This window comes from Tauraco erythrolophus, unplaced genomic scaffold, assembly GCF_009769465.1.
Source record: "Tauraco erythrolophus isolate bTauEry1 unplaced genomic scaffold, bTauEry1.pri scaffold_40_arrow_ctg1, whole genome shotgun sequence".
Lineage (NCBI taxonomy): Eukaryota > Metazoa > Chordata > Aves > Musophagiformes > Musophagidae > Tauraco > Tauraco erythrolophus.
In genome coordinates this window covers 197,599-221,919 of record NW_028238614.1, presented here as the reverse complement: position 1 = coordinate 221,919, position 24,321 = coordinate 197,599, and the positions used below count along the sequence as shown (strand labels likewise).

At 54.0% G+C, this 24,321-nt stretch overlaps 2 protein-coding genes across 2 annotated transcripts in view; one reads left to right on the top strand and one right to left on the bottom strand.

Moving 5' to 3' along the window:
- Nucleotides 1-650: 650 nt before the first annotated feature.
- On the bottom strand, nt 651-5,128 carry LOC147526007 (26S proteasome regulatory subunit 6B-like). The gene is made up of 5 exons (XM_086630590.1): nt 5,093-5,128; nt 4,301-4,399; nt 4,061-4,247; nt 3,008-3,377; nt 651-678 (listed from the first exon to the last, which is right to left on the bottom strand). Exons 1-5 carry the CDS (start codon nt 5,126-5,128, stop codon nt 651-653), a joined length of 720 nt encoding a protein of 239 aa, XP_086486716.1.
- Nucleotides 5,129-7,871: 2,743 nt separating this feature from the next.
- LOC147526006 (E3 ubiquitin-protein ligase rnf213-alpha-like) overlaps nt 7,872-24,321 on the top strand; it is a 48,126-nt gene continuing 31,676 nt past the window's right edge. Inside the window, exons 1-25 of the mRNA XM_086630619.1 lie at nt 7,872-7,917; nt 10,154-10,430; nt 10,535-10,950; nt 12,818-12,967; nt 13,199-13,262; nt 13,711-13,750; nt 13,977-14,045; nt 14,129-14,302; nt 14,700-14,920; nt 15,202-15,464; nt 15,773-15,978; nt 16,368-16,541; nt 17,701-17,899; nt 18,193-18,257; nt 18,532-18,730; nt 18,835-18,957; nt 19,055-19,153; nt 19,306-19,434; nt 19,592-19,805; nt 20,745-20,927; nt 21,708-21,839; nt 22,021-22,595; nt 22,919-23,084; nt 23,232-23,449; nt 24,172-24,309. Of these exons, the coding sequence (XP_086486745.1) occupies nt 10,181-10,430; nt 10,535-10,950; nt 12,818-12,967; nt 13,199-13,262; nt 13,711-13,750; nt 13,977-14,045; nt 14,129-14,302; nt 14,700-14,920; nt 15,202-15,464; nt 15,773-15,978; nt 16,368-16,541; nt 17,701-17,899; nt 18,193-18,257; nt 18,532-18,730; nt 18,835-18,957; nt 19,055-19,153; nt 19,306-19,434; nt 19,592-19,805; nt 20,745-20,927; nt 21,708-21,839; nt 22,021-22,595; nt 22,919-23,084; nt 23,232-23,449; nt 24,172-24,309 (4,467 nt within the window). The 5' untranslated portion in view covers nt 7,872-7,917; nt 10,154-10,180. The remainder of the gene's footprint in view (nt 7,918-10,153; nt 10,431-10,534; nt 10,951-12,817; nt 12,968-13,198; nt 13,263-13,710; nt 13,751-13,976; nt 14,046-14,128; nt 14,303-14,699; nt 14,921-15,201; nt 15,465-15,772; nt 15,979-16,367; nt 16,542-17,700; nt 17,900-18,192; nt 18,258-18,531; nt 18,731-18,834; nt 18,958-19,054; nt 19,154-19,305; nt 19,435-19,591; nt 19,806-20,744; nt 20,928-21,707; nt 21,840-22,020; nt 22,596-22,918; nt 23,085-23,231; nt 23,450-24,171; nt 24,310-24,321) is intronic.

Below are 24,321 nucleotides of genomic sequence, written 5' to 3'. Positions count from 1 at the left end.
GGAGAATATGCTTTTAAGACAAGAAGGGAGAATGATGGGGAAATCTCCCAACGAAAGAATAGCTAAAGCCTTATAGGTGTTAAATTTCTTAAATTGATGAAAAGATGATCTAGCTCCAATGACTAAGCATTTTGGGATGGATAAGATGTCACACATCAGTCAAGATCAGGCACAGGCAGGGTTACAGCAGGTGGCTTTCCAACAACTGACTGGATTGGCTCTGAGAGCATTGAGGCGTGTCCCCAATTTTGGGACAGGGGAGGTTTCCTTGGCTTCCACCCGGCAGGGAGCACGGGAACCTTACGGACATTTCCGTGATCGGCTGCAAACGGCACTTCAGAGACAAACAGAAAATCCAGCTGCTGCAGATGTGTTGGCATTCCAGTTAGGGATGGAAAATGCTAACGCAGGCTGCTGGCGAGCTATTGGTCCTATTAGAAATCAGGCAAAAACAATTGCAGATTTAATAAAGGCGTGTCAGAATGTGGGCTGGGAACACTGGAAAGCAGAGATATTGGCAGTGAAATGTTTGATCAACAGCAATCACTGACACGTCAGTGAATTTAATTCCTACTGGTGTCTTTGGTCCTATACCACAAGGATTATGTGCACTGAAATCACTGGGACAATCATCCACCACGAAATCAGGATCATTTGTACTCCTGGGGGTAACTGATTCTGAGCACAAAGGGGAAATAAAAACCCTGGCACAGACTCCCTCACCCCCGTGCACTATTCCAGCTGGAGAGAAAATAGCACAATTGCTTTGGGTGCCTCGAAGCACCACATCACCTCCATTATGTCACATAGATGGGGTGTAGGAGTGTTGGGTAGCACAGGCCAACCGAAAACTTTTGGACACGGAAAGTCACGGCTGCACAACCTCCTTTAACAGCAATCATTAATGGGAAGGCTTTTTCTGGCCTAGTTGGCACAGGGGCTGATGTATCTATAGTGAAAAAATCTGACTGGCCGCCCTCTCGGCCTCTGGCACAGCCCTGGCAGCTGTGACCGGGGTGGGTGGAACACAGACCCCACAGCGGAGCGCACAGTCCTGGTCAGTGGTAGGCCCAGGGAACAAACGAGCTATTTTGAAACCACATGTTCTCGATGTCCCATGGACACTATGGGGCCGGGAGTTGTTGAATCAGTGGAATGTGAGGCTAACCACAAATTTCTGGCACTGATGTCCAGCCCCAACAAAAGCTGGCCTGGTTGACTGACAAGCCGGTCTGGGTCAATCAGTGGCCATTAAAAGGTGAGCGGCTGGAGTGGGAGCAAAAACTGGTCGATGAACAGCTCAAATTAGGACACAGAGCTCCCTCTACCAGCCCATGGAATACTCCAATATTTGTTATCCCAAAGAAATCAGGAAAATGGAGATTTATATTAAAAGATTTAAGAGCTATTAATGCAATCATGTCACCAATTGCAATACAACCAGGTGTACCAAATCCTACTATGATTCCAGAATGTTAGCATTTGATGGAGATTGATTTAAAAGATTGGGGTTTTTTTTATTTTTTTTTTTTTTTATTTACACCCTAACGATTGTCCTAGATTTGCCTTTTCAGTTCCAGTGCCTAACAATGAACAATCCACGCAACAATATCATTGGATTGTACTGCCTCAGGGAATGATGAATAGTCCCACAGTTTGTCAATTGGTGGTAGATGATGCTCTCCGTCAGGTCAGGCAGCAGATGAAGCTCAGCTATGTATTGTGCCATCAAATACTCCAGCAGGAGTAAATCCAAGAGGTTTATGTGACAATGAATTATGGCAAACTGATATTACTTACATTCAATCGTTTGACTGAATTATCAATTCAAATCAAAATTATCATTTTGATACTGTCCCACGACATCCTTGTCTCTAAACTGGAAAGACATGCATTTGACAGATGGACCACTCGGTGGATAAGGAATTGGCTGGATGGTCGCTCTCAAAGAGTTGTGGTCAATGGTTCAATGTCCACGTGGAGGCCAGTGACGAGTGGTGTTCCTCAGGGGTCAGTACTGGGACCAGTGCTATTTAACATCTTTGTCAGTGACAGGGTCAGTGGGATCGAGTGCACCCTCAGCACGTTTGCAGGTGACACCAAGCTGTGTGGTGTTGTGGACACGCTGGAGGGAAGGGATGCCATCCAGAGGGACCTGGACAGGCTGGAGAGATGGGCCTGTGAGAACCTCATGAAGTTCAACAAGGCCAAGTGCAAGGTCCTGCACGTGGGTCGGGGCAATCCCAAGCACAAGTACAGGCTGGGCGGAGAATGGATTGAGAGCAGCCCTGAGGAGAAGGACTTGGGAGTGCTGGTGGATGAGAAGCTCAACATGAGCCGGCACCGTGCGCTGGCAGCCCAGAAAGCCAACCGTGTCCTGGGCTGCATCAAAAGCAGCGTGGGCAGCAGGTCGAGGGAGGGGATTCTGCCCCTCTGCTCTGCTCTTTTGAGACCCCACCTGGAATACTGCGTTCAGCTCTGCAGTCTCCAGCACAAGAAGGACATGGAGCTGCTGGAGCGGGTCCAGAAGAGGCCACGGAGATGATCCGAGGGCTGGAGCACCTCTGCTATGGAGACAGGCTGAGAGAGTTGGGGCTGTTCAGCCTGGAGAAGAGAGGGCTCCGGGGTGACCTTTCAGCACCTTCCAGTACCTGAAGGGGCTACAGGAAACCGGGAGAGGGGCTTTGGACACAGGTGTGGAGTGACAGGACATGGGGTGATGGCTTTAAACTGAAAAAGGGGAGATTTCCATGGGATCTGAGGAAGAAATTCTTCCCTCTGAGTGTGGTGAGGCACTGGCACAGGTTGCCCAGAGAAGTTGTAGATGCCCCATCCCTGGAAGTGTTCCAGGCCAGGTAGGATGAGGCTTTGGGCAACCTGGTGTAGTGGAGGGTGTCCCTGCCCATGGCAGGGGGCTTGGAATTGGATGATCTTGGAGGTCGCTTCCAACCCAAACCATTCCATGATTCTATGATTCTGTAAGTCTAACCTGCAGCATCTCCCCAACCTGGTAGCACCCATGAACTTGCTGCCTTGGTCCCACCACCGATGCCATTGGCTGGTGCTCTGCCCCCCGGGACACGCTGGTGGCCCCAGGATGCGGTGGCAGTGGTGGCCCCGGGACGCGGTGGTGGTGGTGGCCCCATGCAGTGATGGTGGCCCCTGGATGCGGTGGTGGTGGTGGCCTCGGGACGCAGTGGTAGCCCCAGGACATGGTGGCGGTGGCCCACCTGACGTGAGCATCATGGTGCTGCTGTCGGCCTCGGGTGGGAGCACGTCCACCAGCGTGTTCCTGTGCTTGTGCAGGGCCACCGAGGTGTTGGGCTTGAGCAGCTCCCGGTTGATGGTGCTCAGGATCCGCATGTAGTAGTTGGAACCTGCAGGAGAACAGGGATGGGGTGACCCACCAGGGTTGTCCCCAAGCCAGGTTGTCCTTGGCCCCTCTCGGCTCAGTTGGAGGTGGCCCTGGCACCCTGGGGTGGGTGGTGACCTCCCCATGGTGCTCGGTGTGGTCCCAGGTGACCTTCTGGGACTGTCCCTGTCCCACCGTGGGCCATTGGTGCCTGGTGGATCCCCCTCTTCTGTCCTCCTCTGGCCATCCCTCACCTTCCACGCCCATCCTCACGTCCCCACCACCCCTGACCCCCACGACCACCCTCAGCTCTCCACACCCATCTCCATGTCCCCACCACTCTGGACCCCTCATCGCCACCTCCAACCTTCCACGTCCATGTCCACTACATCTAACCACTCCATGACCACCCCCAATCTCCACAGCCATCCCCACCACCCCTGCCCCCTACGGCCACCTCCAACCCCCCACGCACATCCGCACCACATTTAACCACTCCACAACCATCCTCAACCCTCCACGTCCATCTCCATCACATCTAACCACCCCAGGCCCACCCCTACATCCCCCCCACCCCATGACCACCCCAATCCCATCCCCATGTCCCCACCACATCTGATCCTCCATGACCACCTCCAACCTCCCAGGCCCACTCCCACGTCCCCACCACCCCATGACCACCCCCACCCCATCCCACATCCCCCCCACCGGTGGTGGAGCCCACGATGGCGGTGTTCTGGTCGACGGCCTCCAAGAACTGCCCGATGACCAGCGGGATGCTCTGGATCCTCTTCACCTCCTCCTGCGCGTGGAGAAACTCCTTCTTGAAGTTCTTCTGCTCGTCCTTGATGTACTCCTCCTGCACCTCCAGGAACTCCAGCTCCTGCTGCAGCTTCTGCGGGGACAGGGGTCAGGGGGGGCCATGGGACCCCCCCGGGCTCCCCCCACCTTGTAGCGGCTGTAAAGGTCCTCCAGGTCCTCCGGCTCCGGCACCAGGAAGGGGAGGGCGGTGGGGGGGCGGGGGGCGCTCAGCGCTGGCACCTCGTCCTGGGGGGGACAGAGGGGGGAGAGGTGGGGTGGGTGCCCAGAGATGGGAGGGGCACCCAGAGATGGGGGGAGGGCACCCAGAGATGGGGGAGGGCACCCAGAGATGGGGGGAGGGCACCCAGAGATGGGGGGGACCCCAGAGATGGGGGGGGCACCCAGAGATGGGGGGGGGAGCACCCAGAGATGGGAGGGGGAGCACCCAGAGATGGGGGAGGGCACCCAGAGATGGGGGGAGGGCACCCAGAGATGGGGGGGGCACCCAGAGATGGGGGGGGGAGCACCCAGAGATGGGGGGGGGAGCACCCAGAGATGGGGGGGGGCACCCAGAGATGGGGGGGGAGCACCCAGAGATGGGGGGGGCACCCAGAGATGGGGGGGGGGCACCCGGGGGCGGGGGGGGCACCCAGAGCGGGGGGGAGGGCACCCAGAGATGGGGGGGCACCCAGAGATGGGGGGGGCACCCAGAGATCGGGGGGGGCACCCAGAGATGGGGGCGGCACCCAGAGGTGGGGGGGGGCACCCAGAGATGGAGGGGAGCACCCAGAGATGGGGAGGGGCACCCAGAGATCGGGGGGGCACCCAGAGGTGGGGGGAGCACCCAGAGATGGGGGGGGCACCCAGAGGTGGGGGGGGCACCCAGAGATCGGGGGGGCACCCAGAGGTGGGGGGGCACCCACAGCGGGGGGGCCCAACCTGCGCCTTCTCCCCGAGCAGCCCCAGCTCCTCCATCGTGACGGCGCGCGGCGGCCGCGGAGGCTGCCGGGAACGCGGAGGAGGCGGAAGCTCCGCCCCTTTTCCGGCCGCGGGGCACGACGGGAAGTGTAGTCCCGGCGGCGGCGGAGGGCGGGAACGGCGAGCGCGCGGGGGGGACAGAGTCCCGGGGGGTGTCCCAGCGCGGGGTGGGGGGACACAGGAGGCACACTGGGGACACACTGGGACACACTGGGGACACACTGGGGACACACTGGGACACACTGGTGTGGCAAATAAGTCGGTCCCAAGCAGGATTTCAACTGCAGTTTCCCATTTATTAGGCGAATAAAAGCAAACGGCGCTGGGTGCGCCGGGAGTCTCCGCTCCACCAAGACGCCCCCCCGCCGTGGCAGTTTTCTTGTATTTATACAAACACACTCATAGCCCCCCCAAAACGTCAGTCTCTCCCAGGAAACCATTTCCATAATCCCCGCCTCAGGATCCGCCTCAGGCTCCTCCTCCACACGCCTCCTGGTGGTCGTGGGCAGGGGTCTTCAGGATGAAGGCCGGAGGTCTTCCTCACTGTGCACTTTTCACCTCTTCCCTAAAATCCCTGATTTGGCTGCGTTCGCAGAGCCAAACCGGTTCCAGCCCGGCCTGTCCGTGGGCGGACACCCGGCTGTCCCCCCGTCCCTGCCCGCAGACCGATGTCAGCTCCGGCTGGCCCTTCCCGCCCAGCCCGTGTCTCCCGGCCGAGGTGCGGGTCGCGAGTTACAGCCTTGCTGCCGCTTGCCTTGTCTCTCCTGCCGGCCTTCCCGTCGGGCAGCCGTGTCCCACCGCAGGGATCGGCATTTATAACTGCCAACATTTCGCAGAGCTGCTATGGCCCTGTGCCTGTTCCCACTCCCATCCCCCCGTCGATCCCCCCTTTCCCCTTGAATTCCTGATGGATGTAACGCTGCGATTGCGAGGTCTCGGCTGTAGCTTATGGAACACTGACTTCCTCCTATGGAACCAACGCGGTTGGGTTAGCAGCAAAATCAGGATATTTCACAACTTGATGTTCCGTTTGAATTTTGCAAAAACCTCATGACCAGTCAAGGTCTCCAGCCGCCTTTCACTGCTGCTCGTCCCGGGCAAGCGCCGCGCTCCCCGCCGCCCGGTTGTGCGTCACTGTCCTGTACTGACACGGGTCCCGGGAACGCGTTTCACACTGGGCACACTGGGGCACACTGCGGCGCACTGGGGACACACTGGGGCACACTGGGGACAAACTGGGGCACACTGGGGCACACTGGGGCACACTGGGGACACACTGGGGACACTGGGGACAAACTGGGGCACACTGGGGCACACTGGGACACCCCAGGGATGGGGCGGGGGGGTTACCGGGGGCGGGAGGGCACCAGGGGGTGTTGCCGGGAGGGAGGGGCCTGTGAGGGGGGAGGGGCTGTGTCAGGAGAAAGGGGGAGGGATGGGGAGGGGGCGGGGCCTGGGGGGGAAGTGGGAGGGGTCAGTGTGAGGGATAGGCTGTCCTGTGGGAAGGGGCGGAGCCATGTGGGGCAGGGGGCGGGGTTATGGGGAATGGGGCGGGGTCTCAGGAGGGAGGAGGGCCATGGGGAAGGGGGCGGGGCCACAGGGTGGAGTAGGGAATTTTTGGGCAAGGGGACGGGGTCATGGGGAGGGGGGGCCATGGGGGAGTGGGGGGAGGGGCTGTGCAGAAGGAGGCGGGGCCATGGGGGAGTGGGGGGAGGGGCTGTGCAGAAGGAGGCGGGGCCATGGGGGAGCAGGGGGAGGGGCTGTGGAGAAGGAGGCGGGGCCATGGGGGAGCGGGGGAGGGGCTGTGCAGAAGGAGGCGGGGCCATGGGGGAGCAGGGGGAGGGGCTGTGCAGAAGGAGGCGGGGCCATGGGAGCGGGGGAGGGGCTGTGCAGAAGGAGGCGGGGCCATGGGGGAGCGGGGGAGGGGCTGTGCAGAAGGAGGCGGGGCCATGGGGCAGAAGGGGAGGGGCTGTGCAGAAGGAGGCGGGGCCATGGGGCAGAAGGGGAGGGGCTGTGCAGAAGGAGGCGGGGCCATGGGGGAGCAGGGGAGGGGCTGTGGAGAAGGAGGCGGGGCCATGGGGCAGAAGGGGAGGGGCTGCCAGGGCTGGGTGTTCAGGAGGGGGAAGGGAGCTGGTGGGGAGAGGTAAAGGAGTGTGTCCCCCCCCAGCTGCACACGAGGGGCACACATGTTCACGCGTGTTCATGCGTGTGCACTCGCAGGTGTGGCATGTGGGGGCGTGGCTTCACCACTGCCCCTCCTCCCAGCACCATGGAGCTCCTCCGACACCTCCCCCCACCATGGGCACCACCGCCTCACCGGGGGCTCCGCTGACACCTCCCAGCGCCGGGGGCTCTGCTGGGCAGCTCTGCGTCGGCTCCCACGGACATCACCCCCCACCCTTTGCCACCGTCACTTTGTGGGGAGGGGGTCCCCGACCACTGAAGCCGAGCAGGAAGGAAACCAGTACCCCCCCCACCCCCCAGCACTGGGGTGATGGCCAGAGCTCAGCCAGAAGCAGTGAGCTGCTCCCTTCCTGCCGGGAAACTTTCGCTTTCTGTTTTGGAGCCGTTTCTGAGAAATAGGATAAAACCGGCAGAAATGAGGTGATTTTGTGGGGCGGGGCGCGGGGGCTATATAAGGGGGCGGGCTGTATCTGCCGGACGGGGTGCGGGCAGCACTGCGCTGAGGAAGATCGCGGCGAGGAAGGTCACGGTCAGCGTGCCGGCACTGAGCCTCGGTGGTCACGTCGTCACCGTGCAGCCACTCGGCCCCGGACTCCGTGCAGGTAAAGCGGCGCGGCGGCGTTCCCTCCGCTCCCCCTGATGATTCCCTGCTCCCGAAATCCCTGTTTCTGAGCCCCAAAGCCCTCGGAATGGCTTTTTCCAGGACTCGAAGCTCCCTAAATTGCTCCTTCTGAGCCCCAAAACTCCCTGTGCCGGTGTTTCTGATGCTCAGATCTCCCTAAATCGGTGTTTCTCAGCCCTAAGCCCCCCTAAATGGCTGTTTCTGAGCCTCAAACCCCCTAAATGTACATTTCTGAGCACCAAAGCTCGTCAAATCGGTGTTTCTGAGTCCCAAATCTCCCTAAATTTCTGTTTCTGAGTTCCTAAGCTTGCTGCATTGGTGTTTCCGATCCTCAAAGCTCTGAACTGCTGTTTCTGAGCCCAAAGCTCCCCAAATCGCTGTTTCTTTGGCCCAAAGCTCCCTAAATTAGTGTTTCTGAGCCCAAAGCTCCCCAAATCGCTGTTTCTTTGGCCCAAAGCTCCCTAAGTTAGTGTTTCTGAGCACCAAGTCTCCCTAAATTCCTCTTTCTGAGCCCTAAAACTCCCTAAATGGCTGTTTCTGAGCCCCAAAGCTCCCCGAACTGCTATTTTTGAGCCCCAAAAGATAGTAAGTCACTGTTTCTGAGACCCCAAAGATCTTTAAATTGGTGTTCCTGAGCCTCGAACCCCCTAATGGCTGTTTCCGAGCCCCAAAGCTCCCTAAGTCGCTGTTTCTGAGCTGAAAATTTCCCCAGAGGTGTTTCAGAACCCAAATGTCTCTTAATTGGTGTTTCTCAGCCTTATGCTGCCTAAATCACTGTTTCTGAGCCTCAAAAGCTCTAAAAGTATTTTTCAGAGCCCCAAATCTCCCTGAATCGCTGCTTCTGAGCCCCAAAGATCCCTAAATGGCTGTTTCTGCACCTCATACCCCCTAAAAGGCTGTTTCTGAGCCCAAAAGCTCTCTTAGAACAGTGTTTCTGGGCCAAAAATATACCAAAATGGGTGTTTCTGAGACCAGAAGCTCCCTAAATCAGTGTTTCTCAGCCCTAAGCCCCCCTAAATTGCTGTTTCTGAGCCCAAAATCTAAAAAAAAATGGTATTTCAGAGTCTCAAACCCCCTAAAGAGCTGCTCAAACTCCCTAAATGTATGTTTCTGAGCACCAAAGCTCCTTAGATTGTTGTTTCTGAGCTGAAAATGTCCCTAAATGGCTGTTTCTGAGCTCCTGATCTTGCTAAATTGGTGTTTCTGATCCTCAAACTCCTTAAATTGCTGTTTGTCAGCCCTCAGCTTCCTAAATGGCGGTTCTGGGTCTCAAACACCCCAAAAAGGTGTTTCTGAGCCCCAAAGCTTCCTAAGTTGCTGTTTCTGAGCCCAAAATCTTCATAAATTGCTCCTTCTGAGCCCCAAAGCTCCCTAAACTGCTGTTTCTGAGCTGAGAAGCTCCCCAGATGGCTTGTTTTGAGCCCCAAAAGCCAGTAAATCAGTATTTTTGAACCCCTATTTGAGTATTTTTGAGTATTTTTGGAGCCCTAAAGCTCCCTAAATCACTGTTTCTGAGCCCAAAATCTCCCAAAAAATGGTATTTCAGAGCCTCAAACCCACTTAAACAGCTGCTTCTGAGCCCAAAAGCTCATTAAGTCGGTGTCTCTGAGCCCCAAAGCCCCCTAAATTGGTGTTTCTCGAGCCTAAGCTCCCTAAATCACTGTTTCTGAGCCCAAAATCTCCCAAAATCACTGTTTCTGAGCCCAAAATCTCCCAAAATCACTGTTTCTCAGCCTCCAGTCCCCTAAATGTATGTTTCTGAGCCCAAATTCTCGCTAAGCCAGTGTTTTTGAGCCCCGAAGCTCCCTAAACGGCTGTTTCTCAGCCCCAAAGCTCCCTAAGCTGGTGTTTCTGAGCCTCAAAGCTCCCTAAACTGCTGTTTCTGATCCAAAACCTCCCTAAATTGCTGTTTCTGAGCCCAAAACCTTCCTAAATAGCTGTTTCTGATCTCAAACATCCCTAAATCGCTCTTTCTGATCCAAACCCTCCCTAAATCGCTGGAGTTCCTCAAACAGCTGTTCCACAGCCCTGGGCCTCCGAAATTGCTGTTTCTGAGCCTCAGACCCCCTAAATGTACGTTTCTGAGCCCAAAAAGCTTCCTACATCGGTATCTCAGAGCCCCCCAGCTCTTTCAAGGGGTGTTTCTGCGCCCAAAAGCTCCGTCGGTCGAGCCCCGGCCCCGTGTGCCCTCGGACTCCCGGGTTTTGGTGCTGAAGTGTCTCCCCCAGGAGCCAACCGCCGCGATGGAGGGCTCCGGTGGTGATGGAGGAGGAGAAGAGCTGCACCCGCAGCCCCAGTTCCCCGAGGAGGGTGAGGGCGGACCCTCGGCTGCGGATGAAGGTCACGACAACCCCGAGACGCGTCCGATGGCGTCTGACAACCACCACTCCGTTCCCGAGGGATGTGAGGATATCGAGCCAAGCCCAGAGCAGGTGACAGGGGACCACACATCCGACGGTGATGACTCCTGGGAGGTTCTCAGCAGTGAGTCAGGTACCGCCGCAGCGGAGACAGATCCCGATGGGATCAGGGCAGGGAAAACACGGGAGCGAGAGCGGCTCCTCGCTCACATCCTGCCTGCGACGCTTCGTTTTCAGAGGCATCGCCGGTGGATCCGCTGATGGCAGACAAAGACGACCGCTGCGGGCAGGATCTGGTCCCCGCATCCCTCACCGAACATGAGGTGGGTGCATGGAAAGACGACCGCTGCGGGCAGGATCTGGTCCCCGCATCCCTCACCGAACATGAGGTGGGTGCATGGAAAGACGACCGCTGCGGGCAGGATCCAGTCCCCGCATCCCTCAGCGAACACGAGGTGGGTGCATGGAAAGACGACCGCTGCGGGCAGGATCCGGTCCCCGCATCCCTCGGTGAACACGAGGTGGGTGCATGGAAAGACGACCGCTGCGGGCAGGATCCGGTCCCCGCATCCCTCAGCGAACACGAGGTGGGTGCATGGAAAGACGACCGCTGCGGGCAGGATCCGGTCCCCGCATCCCTCAGCGAACACGAGGTGGGTGCATGAAACTCCTCAGGAGCTCAAAATCAAGGTTTTTTTTCTAGCAAAAATGTCAAATTTTGGGGTCTGAGCAACTTCTGTTTCTCAGCAAAGCACCACATGGATGGTCACCGACTCCGGATCAGTCTCGGGGTCTTGGTGGGATCCGTTCATTTTGTTAACAACGACGATACTTCCTCAAGGGAAAGTGAAAGCAACTTGTTGGGGGAGATAAAAACACGTTTACGAAGCCAAGTCAAAGTGAGACAAATTACAGGAAACGAAACGACATGGAGGAAATCGCTCAGCCGCCTCCCTGCCGGGTCCCTGGTTTAGAAAAACTCAACCAACCACCCTGAACACTCAAATTCCCCGAGTTTTTTTGTTTGTGTTTTTTTTTTTTTTTATTGTGAAGGATGATGTCAGGCGGGAACAGATCACAGAATCATGGAATGGTTTGGGTTGGAAGGGACCTCCAAGATCATCCAGTTCCAATCTCCCTGCCATGAGCAGGGACACCCTCCACTACACCAGGTTGCCCAAAGCCTCATCCAACCTGGCCTGGAACACTTGCAGGGATGGGGCAGCCACAGCTTCTCTGAGCAACCTGCTCCAGTGCCTCACCACCCTCAGAGGGAAGAATTTCTTCCTTAGATCCCATCGAAATCTCCCCTCTTTCAGTTTAAATCCATTGCCCCGTGTCCTGTCACTCCACGCCCTTGTCCAAAGCCCCTCTCCAGCTTTCCTGTAGGCCCTTCAGGTACTAGAAGGTGCTGGAAGGTCTTCCCGGAGCCTTCTTTTCTCCAGGCTGAACAGCCCCAACTCTCTTCAACTGTCTTCATAGCAGAGGTGCTCCAGCCCTCGGATCATCTTCGTGGCCTCCTCTGGCCCCGCTCCAACAGTCCCCATGGATGTCTCCCATCATCCATGTCTTTCTTGTGTTGGAGACCCCGGAGCTGAACGCAGCACTGCAGGGGGGTCTCAGGAGAGCAGAGCAGAGGGGCAGAATCTCCTCCCTGGACCTGCTGCCCACGCTGTTTGGGTGCAGGTCAGGATCCCGTTGGCTTCCTGGGCTGCCAGCGCACCGTTTCTGACTCCTGGTGGTGGGTTCACCCCCCTTTATCGCCATCACCCTGGTATGAGCTGTTCACGCAGTTGTTCCTCATGGAAGTTCGCGAAATGGGTCTGGGGGATGCAGGGGGTCCTGGTGGTGGGTTCATAGCCTCGGCTCAGGACAGGGGAGTTAATGCAGAAGGTGGACTCGCCGTTCTCTGCCGCTCCCCCACTTCGGTGGCCCGGCGGAACCAGTTTGTTTAAGGCATCTCCCAGAAATCCCTGATCGAGTGAGGAGAGCGTGAAGCGTTGGAGCATCCATCTCAGTTTCTCAAGACGGATGTTTGTGACGATGGCTCAGCTGACCTGGGGTTTTACCGGGGGACTGAGGCACAGAGGTCTCGCCCACACGCTCTTTGGCACAACCTCCGACATCCGCCTGTTGTTTTTGCCATTTTGGCTGCAAACCAACATCCTACGGGCTGCTGCAGAGAAAATTTAACTCTGTCCCTGGTCAGACCCAGGCCAGTCCTCCACGGGAAAAGACAATTAGAAAGAAAAGAGCTCATTTTAAATCAAAAAATTGCGTAATTAGTCCAGGCACGTGCATGCACGTGAGTTTTGGGACCTGACAGGGAATGTTTGGGCACCGCTGGGTTGGTGTGAGGTATCTCTGAGGGCCTGACATTGCCAAAGAGGTCCTGTGCTGGCCAGGTTCTCGTCTTGGAGGCGTTGTACCTGTGGTCATGGCCACGTTGGGCTCTGAGGAAACTCCAGTGTTCCTCCAGAAGTTCTTGTGACCTCCAGTAACTGTTCTTCTCCTTCCCAGACTCCTGCAGTCCCACCACGAGATGAGATCGAGCTCCAGCAGATCCCGGCGCGTTGCTATGGGTCAGTGGAGAAGGAGAATTACCAGAATGCTGGTGTCCATCCTCAGGGAGCGTTGGGAACGCAGGAGCAGAAGTGTCTCAGGAGTCCGGTGAGTCCACTGTGGATTTTGAAGCTCATGGCCAAAGCTCTCGGAGGACAAGGGCTGAGTTTTCCATGCCAGGTCAGTGTTGCTGGCCTGGATTTTGGAGCTTAGTGCTCTACAAGTGATAGGAGCAGAAGAACACCCTGTCCAGCCCTTTGTCTCTCTGGTCCTTTGAGCTCTCAGCTTTCAAACTTCATGGTTTTTTCCTTCAACTCTTCCCATTTTTCTTTTCTCCAGGCAAAGGTCCCAGGTCATGTTAAGAGAACAGAGATGACAAACAAGGGGAACCTCAATGGCGCAGGTACTGGTGAGGGTGTTTCCTCCGTCGCATCGTGTTCTCTGATGATAAACCAGGTGCCGAGTCGTGTCGGGAGTGGTCCTGGGTGACAGGACCTGATTAGGAGGTGGAGGCTCTTGGTGACACCACACCAAAAAGCCTCCTGGGCTTTGCCCAGGACCTGCCTGAGGAGGAGGACAGGGAGGAAGACATGATGGGCCGTGCCAGTGACTGCCCTCACTCTGCCAGCCTCACTGCCCATCTGTCCTCAGCAGGGCTGTGCCTGAGTGCAGGTGAAGCTTGGGAGGACAGTGAAGACCTCACTCTTACAGCGAGTTGGGGTTCTTCTTTCATGAAGACCATGCCCAAGCTGTCAGGAGGGCCCCTCTCCTTGGTGAACCCCGGTTTCTACCTTTTTTTGGCTTGCCACCTTCTTTGGAGGTGTTAATTGATGCTTTCTCCTTGGTTGCAGATGACCAGGAGAGCAGAGAAGGCCCAGGACCTTCCAGAAGGTTTGTTATGAGGGCTGGAGGGCCACCAGCTCCCTGGGTGAATGGCCATCACGGGAAGAGGTGCAGCTTGGGCATCATTAGGTCCCCAAATCCCACCTCCCGTTGGCATAGAGAGACCCCCAGGATGTCCTTCTGCATCCTCTTCCCACACCCAAATGGGGGTGCTCACTCTGAAGCATCTGGATCTTTCCAAAATACCTCGGAGTAACCGAGGGGTCTTCAACAGGGCGGGAGGTGATGACGCAGGGGACGCACAACCTCTGGGAGTGTCGGCCAACAGCCAGCTGAAGTGGATGTGAGTGATGGAGCAGGTGAAGACGAGGAAGGGGGATGGTGGCAGGAGGACACAGTGGAGACCCACCACCTGTTTTCCAATAGCTGCCAGCCCAGCTCCTATCTGTTTGGTGGACGTCACCAACCGGAAGATATGATGACCCTGGAGTTTGTTGCTGTGCTGTCAGAATCTCAGAAGGTTGACACCAATTACAAGATCTGCGTTGTCATCTGCAAAGAGCCTGGCCTCTGCGAAGAATTCGCCAAGATGGAGAAAAGGTAAAAAAAAATGATGGTGGAATTTACGCTGAGGAGTTGTTTCTACTGCTGTTTTCCTTTGGGAGGTTCAGTTCTGGGCTGAAGGACCTCGCAGCAGCTTCCTACAGAGGCTGGAGGTGAACCCCCAAATAGAGACATCCCAGTGGAGTCGTAGCACTCAGTGGTGGCTCCTCCAGTCTGCCCATCACTCATGGAGCTGCTGTTCTGGCTGGGCTGGGATCTGTCAGCCCCATGTCAGGATCCAAGCTGGGCCAATGGATTTAATTAGTCCCCTGGTTGATGAACCCAGCTGTGGATTTCTCCCCTACGGTTTGAAGGCCAACGACAGATGAGCCAAAACTTGAATGTTGGCCTGGGGTTGACCAATATGAATGAGCTCCTTCTCTTCCTCTTCCAGAGACAGACTGATCACGGGCAGTGCCAGCATACCCATTTCTTGCCTGCAACAAGGAGTCATCTTCTATAAATATGCCCTCGTGAACACCTACCGAGAGGAGAGAGACACTAAATTAGAGCGCATTTCTCCCGAGAACGCCGACATCCCGGAGAACTTGAAGGACAGAAACGCTGAATTGTATCGTGTCATGTATATACCCAAGACGGAGATCAAAGCAGACGGTAAATGCTTTTATCCCAAAGTCATGACTGGAGGGGACAGCTGAAGGTTCACCTGGTTCATTTTTGGGTTTGTGCCGCGCGTTTCCGAACTGCTCGTACAAAAGAAGCTTTTTCCCCCCCTTGTAATAAAACTCAATGGTCGGCACCCACCCACCCATCCATCTGGAAAATGGGTGGCACCTCTTGGGCTGGAGAAACGCATGGAGGGTTTCGTGCTTTCGGGGGCTTCGGCTGTATTTGGTGTCTATGTTTCACTCCTGAACTCTTCCTTTTTCCTCCAGGAAAGTGGACCTTCTTCGAACACGTCGAATGCAGTCTCCTCGGCAGCAGCACCTCGTTTTGGAAAAGTGTCTCCAGAAGGGAGCCCAGGTGCGACATCCAGAGGGAATACCTGGTGCAGGATTTCTTTGCTCATGGCACTTCCTGGAAATCCCTTGAGGATATAGAGAGGAAACTCGAGAGGTACAAGGGGAGCATCATAGTTTCTCTTGGGGACGTCGCCAAGAAAGACTCTGTGATATTCTACAGTGCGGATGTGGAAGCGGTAAGTGTCCACCAAAACCTCTGAGGAGCTGACAAAGTGATGTCCGTCATTTTGGGGGAATGGGTTGGATGTCCGAGGGGGGAAGTGAAGAACCTTCTCCTGCCTGCTGTATTTAGCACGTTGGACCTTCTTGGATGGATGTGTGGCACCAGGAATAAATACTTTCTCCCTAGAGAGGTGCCACACAAGGTGCCCCTGGTCAACAGCATCTTCCACCTCCTGTCTTCCTCCCTGGACCAAGCTGTTCTCAGAGAAAAACCATCTTGCCCAGCCTGGTGAAACGCCCTTTCCTTATTTTTGTTGTCCAGGTGGAAAACAGTATCAGTGCCTTCATCCAAACAATCATCAAGCGTCTGCACAATGAGGAACATAAACTTCCAAGGCTCCTCTTCGCCTTTCACATCTCATTTCGCTATCACCTTTCCCTCACCTCGGCATCCATCACTGAGGCCGAAGAGTGCCTCCAGGTCATCCGGTTCTCCCAAGACAAATACGAAGAACTGAGAGGAAAAAGGTAATTGACGTTTGTCAACCTGCTCACTTGGAGCAACGTCACTTTCAGAGGGCCAGGGCTCAGCTCAGGTGTCCCCTCGTGTCACTTTGGGTGCCATGTGCTATCCCAAAGGGATCTTTGAGCATCCGTAAACCTGTAGATGCTTCCAGCCTAGTGAGTCCATCTTGGGTACCCTGGGCACCTTGAAGAGCATCCAACGTCTCTTGATATTGATTGTCCTCTGGAGATGTCTTGAACCAAGCTCTTTCCAGGCAGCTGCCTGTGGGCAGGATGAATCCTATTGTGGGCTGTGGGAGAAGACTCCGTCCCGCATAGGCACACGTCTCCCGCCGGTATCCCAGAGGTCACTTTGGGAAGTTTGACTTTTTTTGGACTTTTTTTTTTTGCAGCAAATACTTTCCATCTCTGAAGGAAATGTGTCTCAAGACCATTAATGGCACTTTGTGGATCTGGTTGGTCCCGCTCCTCTATGCGATCAAGGAGAAGACAGACGACCCCTTCCACCCAGACAAACTTCCTTTAGAAGCCTTCTTACAGCTGAGGAAGGACAAAGAGAAGCAAAGGTGGGTCTGAAAAGCTGAGGCGGGATCAGGGTGATGAACTGTCCTGCTCTTCAAAGCGCTTTTCATTCCTTCTGCTTGGTGGCTTCTCAAGGAGCTGCCCCTTCTCCTTGGCATGCTGGATCTCCTGCCCTGTGGGTTGTTGAAAGAGTGCTGGTGGACCTTATGAGGAGGATGGAGTTGGGTGCTGTGTGGTCTTATCCAGACAGCTGGATGGGAGCAGTCCTGGGGAGAGGATGACTTGGAAAGGACCTTCAAAGATCATAGAATCCTAGAATGGTTTGGGTTGAAAGGGACCTTGAAGATCATCTAGTTCCAACCACCTCTGCCATGGGCAGGGACACCTTCCAGTAGATCAGGCTGCTCAAAACCCCATCCAGCCTGACCTTGACCTGCACCAATGATGGGCAAGATGTCCCTGTCCACGGCAGGGGGCTTGGACTAGGTGATCCTTGAAGGTCCCTTCCAACCCAAACCCAACTCATTCTGATTTTCCGCTAGATCAGGTTGTTCATAGCCTCCTCCAGCCTGACCTTGAACACTCCCGGTGATGGGGAAGATGTTCCTGTCCATGACAGGGCAGTTGGACTAGATCCTTGAAGAGCAGTTAGACTAGATGGTTTTTGAAGGCCACTTCCAATCCAATTCCAACCCAACCCTTTCTGTCATCTTCTACTAGATCAGGTTTCTCAAAGCCTTGTCCCATCTGACCTTGAACACGTCTAGTGATGAGGCACCCACAGTGTCTCTGGGCAACCTGTTCCAGTGTCTCACCACCTTCATCGTACAACGTTTCTTCCTTAAGTCCGATCTAGATCCATCCTCTTTCACTCCAAAAGCGTTGCCCTGACCCAAGTGCAGGACCTCACACTTGCCCTTGTTGAACTTCATGAGGTTGGCCTGGGCTCACTTCTCCAGGCTGTCAAGGTCAACTTGAACCCTGAGTTTTGTCCTAATGGCCTTTAGATGGGTAAATCTCCCAAAAATTCCTGCTTTGCCGTGTAGAGTCACTCGCTGTCAAACCCAGCTCCTCCTTCCAGCCCCCAGCCACCCTGCCTGTAGGTCCCCACTGTGTCTACCAGTCATGGTGCCATCTGAGGCGCCACCAACGTGCCTCCTGGTCCTCCGAAGTCCATCTGATGTTCTTGACGTGCTTTCCTAGGAAAGTCCTGAAGATGATAGACGTGCACAAGACCTTGATTAGAAGATGTGCTCCGCTGGCAAAGGTGGTGGTGGATATGGTGGCCACGAGGAACCTCACCAAGGACCCTTTGCCTGACATTTGGCTTCCACTCCAGCTGCTCTTGGACACCTTGTACGAGCGCATCCTGGAAATCAGTAAATCCTCGTCCCAAGTGCATGTAAGGACAACTGACTTGTGAAAGACCTTCTTCTGCTCTGCAGAGAGTGGTGTGGGGCTGTTTAAATGTGGGCCAGAACGTGTCCGTGGTTCCTACAGAGATTTTCAGCAGGACTGAAGGACTTAGTTGTAGGAACCTGGGGCTAGAGCTGAATCCTGGGACCAGAAGGATGGAAATCCCTTTAATCTTGCCAGAAAACTTCCTGCTGTAGTGTTTGCGCGTGGAAGCTCCTCGGCTGTGGGAGCAGAAGCCTTTTCACTTCTGTCCTTGATGTCTTTCTGTCCTCTTTTCAGGAAGACGAATTGAACGTGGCTTTGGACATCATCAGCACTAGGGTGAACTCCTGGTGCAAGGACTCGTGAGTGAGGGGCTTCTTGAGAGGAGTGACACCTCCACAAGGGTCTGGGGAGGGAGAGATGGAGCCCTGATGGGGCAGAGGGAGGGTGGCTGCTGTGGTTGGCCCGTTAAATTTTTGATGTCGTTGACCCCACCATGGCTGGAGAGTGTGGAGACCCACAAGAGTCGTGTCCTGTGAACCTGCCCGTGTCTCCCAGCTGCCGGCAGTGGCTGTGGTCAGGTAGCGACTGTGTAGGCAACTGCAAGAAGTGTCTGGTCCTTTCTCATGTTCACAGGTGCCCGTCGGAGTCTTCGGTGCAACCACTGAAGTCCATGAACGAGCACGAGGTCTTGCAGTGTCTGAACTTGGTGTACATCTTGCTGAAGCACCTGCTGCAGGTGCTGATGACGTGGTTGTCGTTCAGCTCCATGATGGCGATGCTGCGGGTGCTCGGGATGTTTGTCAGCAAAGCGGATTCGCTACAAGCGAACAAGGTGAGAACAAGGTCCGTGGCTTCTGTCATGAGGACATAGCCTCCCGTTTGTAGCCGAGGAGAGCCCAGAGCTTCTGGCCCACTCTTCTTCTTCACCTTCTCAAGGAGTTCCAGCAGTTTACTTCAGCAGAAAGGTTTCAAGAATTTTCATGTTTGATGAAGCCATGGCTTGACAAGCGGTTCCACAGGGCACCCACGGATGAGAAGTCCTTCCTGAAGAAGGTTGAGGTGAGTGATGAGACCCAGAGACCAACGTGAGCGACAACGCTTGGTAGATCTGTGTGTTCCTCAAGGTCAGCTGATGGGTTTGGCTCTTCCTTCGTAGAGGTGGCAGCAGCTGCTCTCGGTGAAGATCCTTTGCACGGGGTGGACCAAGGAGTGGCGAGGCATGATCTGCAACATGTTTGAGAACTGGCTGCAGATGGTGAGTTGTGGAGACCGTCCGGCTGGAGTTGGCTGATGCTCCTGGTCTTTGCCATGTTTGGTTTTGTCTCAGTCACCATTTTGGTGGTGGAAGTCGAGCAGGCTGGTAAGGACTGAGAAAGCAGCTGCCTCGGAAGCATTTCCTTGCCCTAGGTTAGTGACAAACATCTCATGGACTTCTACGGGGCTTTCCTGAAGACAGAGAAGAACTATGACTTGGAGTTGGAGACCTGCTTTGCGAATCACATCATCCAGTGGATTGGAGTCCTCGACAAGAGCGAGGTAGGAGAGCTGCCACTGCTCCTTGGGCTGCTGGAGGCCTCTTCATGCTTCTTGGCCAACTCTTACTGAGCTGTGCTGGGTTAAGAGAGTGGGGAAAGTTCGTTCTGAAACAACCGTGAGTCCACAAAGCTGCTAAAGAAATTTCTTATCTTTCCAGGAATCCATGAAAAAATCCAGGATGAAATCCATGCTACCTCTGTTCCACAAGGCAAAAAAACCCACTGTTGGGAAGGTGCTTTCTGTTCTCGTGGAGAAAACATGTTGGGAGATGAAGGGGCTGGGAAGCATCAACGCGTTTGATGAGACCACTGGCCCTGTTCTCACAAACCTGCTCAACACTCCCATGGTCTGCGATCTCCTTTCCACCATCCGTGAGTGTCCGCTGAGCGCTTGCTTCGGAGAAGCTCTTGGATTTTTAAGTGAGCCAGATGGGAAGACCAGGTCTTTTCGCAGGGACCTTCCGATTTTGTTGATGACACAAAATGAGAGGAGGGAAAAAATAGTAATCTTCCACGCTAGAAAAATGAAGCTTCATTCCAGGAGCAGAGAAACTATCTGGATTTCTTTATCCTGTCCCAACGCTGCTTCGTTGCGCATTCAACGAGTGTCAGGACGTGACAGAGTCAGAGTGTGTCCAGACAAAGATGGTCAAGCGTTAGGACAAGAGAGAGGTGGTGGCATCACCACACTTGGAGGGTTTCCATGGTTGAACAAAACATGGTCTGAGGCTGGTGTTGACCCGTCTTTGATCAGGTGATGGAGGAGAGGACAACTTATGACTGTTGCTCCCTGCTGCAACTTCTGGCACCATCAAAACCACTCTGGGCTTGTTGTCTCTGTAGCTGCGCTTCTCATAGTAGCTTTTGGCTGCGGTGGAATTGTCCCTTCACCTCCTCTTGGCCAGGACAAAGCCACCCAGTGTCTTCTGTGCCTCAGTCCCTCTTGGAAGCCCTCCTTTTCCACGGGAGCTGGCTGCCCAGCCTCAGATGCAATCTCCTAAGGGGCCCCTGAGATTTTCTAGGTGGTTCCTGTGGTTTTCTAGGTGGTCCCTGTCGTTTTCTAGGCGGTCCCCGTGGTTTGTTTCAGGCAGTGGGAGATACCAGGTTTTCCCAAAGGAAATTTGGGCTTTTCCCAACATGTTGGTTTTGATGGTTGAGCTAGAGAGCAACCACACATCTGTCCTCCGCACCAGTGGGGTGATGGACCCCCATGAACTCGAAGCTGCAGGTTCTCCCTGAGGACCTGCCTTCAAAAGAAACACAGGAGAAAAATTGCTGGCTGTCTTTCACCAAATTTCATTTATTTTACAGAAGAATTGGAGCGCAATTGGAGTCCAGTTAAGCTCAGCGATGGTGCGAAAATCCTCCTTTCCCAGGTGTGCACGTTCTTCACGTTTCTGGGACGTCGCGTTCTCCTTGGAGACATTCCCTGCAATATCCTCTCTGACATCTTAACGCGTAAGGAGCCATTTAAGAAGATACTGTGCACCTGTGGTAAGTTTGGAGTTTCCAACTGGGATGTGTTGTCATAGTTACGTGGCCAACAGGAGACATATCTCCTGGATAATTATCTAAAACATAAAGAAAACCAAAATTTATCTGCGATTGGAGTCTGAAAACCAGGAGTAAAAATGGAACAGCTGGTCACAGGTGATTTTAAGCAATTTGAGAAGCAGGAAGGAGTGAAAATGCTGGGAATTTTGACTGCTATTAAAGTTTAGTGGAATTTATTCCAAGGATCGCAGTGGTGTAGCTCCTGGTTACTCACTGTGCCTTCAGGCCCGTCTCAAGTGCTGTCTCTATCCGATTAAAACCCAGAGGAAAGGGGGAGAGCCCTCCAAATTCTGCTCCAAGAATAAACTTTTATCGATATTTTTCTTGGTTTTTGGGACGAGTCCTCCACATTCGGCTCTGAGAACAAACTTTATCAATATTTTTGGTGTTTTTAAGGGCAAGTCCTCCAAATTCTGCTCTGAGAATATACTTTATTGATATTTTTGGTGGTTTTGAAGGGAAAATCCTCAAAATTCTGCTCCAAGAATAAATATTATCAATATTTTTCTTGGTTTTGGGGGGAAGTCCTCCAAATTCTGCTCTGAGAACAAACTTCATTGATATTTTTGGTGGGTTTGACAGCAGAGGTGCTGTGGGAAGAGGCCACAGGCTTTCTGCAAACCGAAACACTCATCTCTCTTTTGATGGCAAGAGTTATGTTCCTGCAGCTCTTCTCTTTCCAACGGGTTCTCCTTCATGGCCGGGTGGTTTTTTTTCCAGAACACTCTTTCTCCAAGTGTATAACAAAAGTGCTGGAGATCCGGAAGCTTGAGTTTGAGCAACTGGAAGAGCAGAAGCAGCAAAGATGCTCCTTTCTCCGCCTGTGCCGTAGCATAGAGGACATGATAAAAGGTACCAGCTGGGTTAACAGAGCTTCTTCTGTGGTTCTTGAGTGGGGAGACGTTTCCTAAAATATAGTCTCACAGTGGGTGGGAGGGAAATGGGATCAGGGAACCCGTTGACTTCAGAGCTCATCTTTGTTGGTGGAGAGATGCATGAGTGAGTTCCTTCTTCTTGTTCCCACCTGGTTTAGTGGATAGAAGTCCCGTGGAGAAAAGCATCGTGGACAAGGGAAGTTTTAAGGATCAGATGTCAGTGCAAAAGTTCTCCACTGATGGCAAGAGTGAAATGGAGTTGCACATCCTCTACGATTACAGCGACATGATGAAAAAACTTTCCGTCGTGGAGAAAAGCCACTGTTTCCGTCGGCTGTGGAAGATGAAAGCAGAGGAAATCAAAGCCACAGACCCTGAAGATCAAGTTTTCTCGGTAGAAGATGTTAAAGAAAAAATTTATAAGCCAGCCATCGCTACGTTTCAGAAAACCTACCTGTCCCTCAAAGACTTCTCCATCACCCTCAGCACAGTGCAGAGCCTGTTTGAGAAGCTGCTGGAAGAGAAGGATCAGCTCCTGGAGGAGTTAAAAATCATGGAGAAGAGCGAAGGGCTAAGGGATGGAAAAGCTCACTGGATCGCAGGTGTGGTGGAGAGGATTGAAAACTACCTGACCCTCTCGAAGGTGGTGAACACTGCCAAGATGATCGATGCTCTGAGGCAGATGCTTCAGCTGGAGGGAGACTTCCTGATTCTCAGTGACCTGACAAAATACGTACGTAGGAAGCGCATGGGCACCGTGTTGGGTACTCTTGGGGAAATCCAGGTGCACAAGTCGATGTGTGGAAGGCCACACGTGGAACCTTCTGATTAAATCCTGTCAGGTTCCTCCTCAACCAGACTTGAGTGATACACTGAAGGAATTCCTTCCAGTTGCTTCTCCCTATTCATTATGGAGGCCTACAGGGATGAATTCAAGAGCAGACTTGGGTTTGAGGCCAAGACCTCATCTTGTTTGGGGAGGAAGAGGCAAAACTGAGCTTCTTTCACTCTCTTCCCAATGGCCACGTTTTGTTTCTCTTTTTTTTTTCTGTCCAGGAAGAGCAGGAATTCAAGAATAAGCAACTTGATTTTATGACGCAAGACTTAATGAAGGTGAAAACAAACTTGAGTGACATTCCCCAGGGAGTCTTGGAGTTTTTGGAGGAACTTCTGGAATGTGCAAGGAAAGGTTTTACCTCCTGGATCAAGACCATAATAAAAGGTGGGCTGGAAGGAAGGAAGTCATCAGATGCAGCAACAGAGGGAGACCTCTCTGTCCCCGCGTCCAAGACAGTGTTAGATGAATCAGAGCAGAGAAATTCCTCAACCGTCTCCTGTATTTTTCTCTTTTCTTCATTTTTTTCCCCAGACAAGACAGAAATCCCTGTATTTGTGGAGCTGGCATCGATTTCCGCGGGTGAAAACGACATGGATATCGACAAAGTGAGGTTCTTCCGTGATGCCATGGCTGCCTGTGCCCCCATAGTGTTAGACCTGAGTTCCTCAGCTGGGTTTGAGCAGTTCTATGCAGCTCTGTCTTTCATCAGAGAAGCCGTCAAGAAAGACAATAAGCTTGCCAAGAAGCTGGTGAGTCTTCAAGTCTCATGTCCAAAAGTCACTTGGACACTTGCTGTGAGGCCGGGTTGCTCATGTGTAGGTGTCTGATGCCATTTAGGATGGTTTCCTCAGGACATCTGTGTGGGCCTGGCAGGACCTGGGCAAAGGCTGAGCTCTTTTTGGAGTGGAAGCCTGGTGGAACATCTCAAAAGACCTTACAGACATGCATGGGCAACTGGAGGAGACACAGTAGGTGTTGTGAATAGGAGGAAACAAGTTCTGGAGTCTACAGTTTAGGATCACAGAATAGTTGAGGTTGGAAGGGACCTCTGGAGATCACCTAGTCTAAATCTCCTGCTTAAAATGGGGTCAGGCAGGGCAGAGAGCTCATGGCCGTGCCCGATTGGGGTTTGAGCATCTGCAAGACTGGAAGACTCCAGAACCCATTTCAGAATTTGAGAGAAAAGCTTTTCTTCAGAATCCCTTGTGTTTGCGCCCCAGACTGTCACTGAGCCTTGTGCTCTGCTCCCCACTGAAACTGCAGCAGAGGACAAGAGTTTCAGCACATGCCAACGCTCTGGGATGTTAGGATCGGTCCAGCTCTGGGTCTGTGTCTCCTCAGAAGCCCTGGGAGACCCCATCCTCAGAAGAAATGGATACAGAACCCCCCCCACATCAGATTTGGGATGGGGGAGCAGTGTCAGTGTCCTTCCAGCTGGTCACTGGGTTTCCCTGTGGTTCTTCTTTTGCAGAAAGATTCCTGTGACAACAGGGAGTGGATACAGATGGTTCATGACTCTCATGGCTCAGTGGAGCGTTCTTCGATCTCTCAAGCCAGAAGCATCAACGGAAATGGGATTTTTAGTATCTCGGCACCTCCAAAATTCAAGGTTACAGGGTCT

Coding starts and splice junctions, on each gene's coding strand:
- LOC147526007 (XM_086630590.1), bottom strand. CDS start 5,128: ATGGAGGAGCTGGGGCTGCTCGGGGAGAAGGCGCAG. Junction 4,400..5,092: donor TGCTCGGGGAGAAGGCGCAG/GTTGGGCCCCCC, acceptor TGTCCCCCCCAG/GACGAGGTGCCAGCGCTGAG. Junction 3,378..4,060: donor CATCGTGGGCTCCACCACCG/GTGGGGGGGATG, acceptor GTTCTCCTGCAG/GTTCCAACTACTACATGCGG.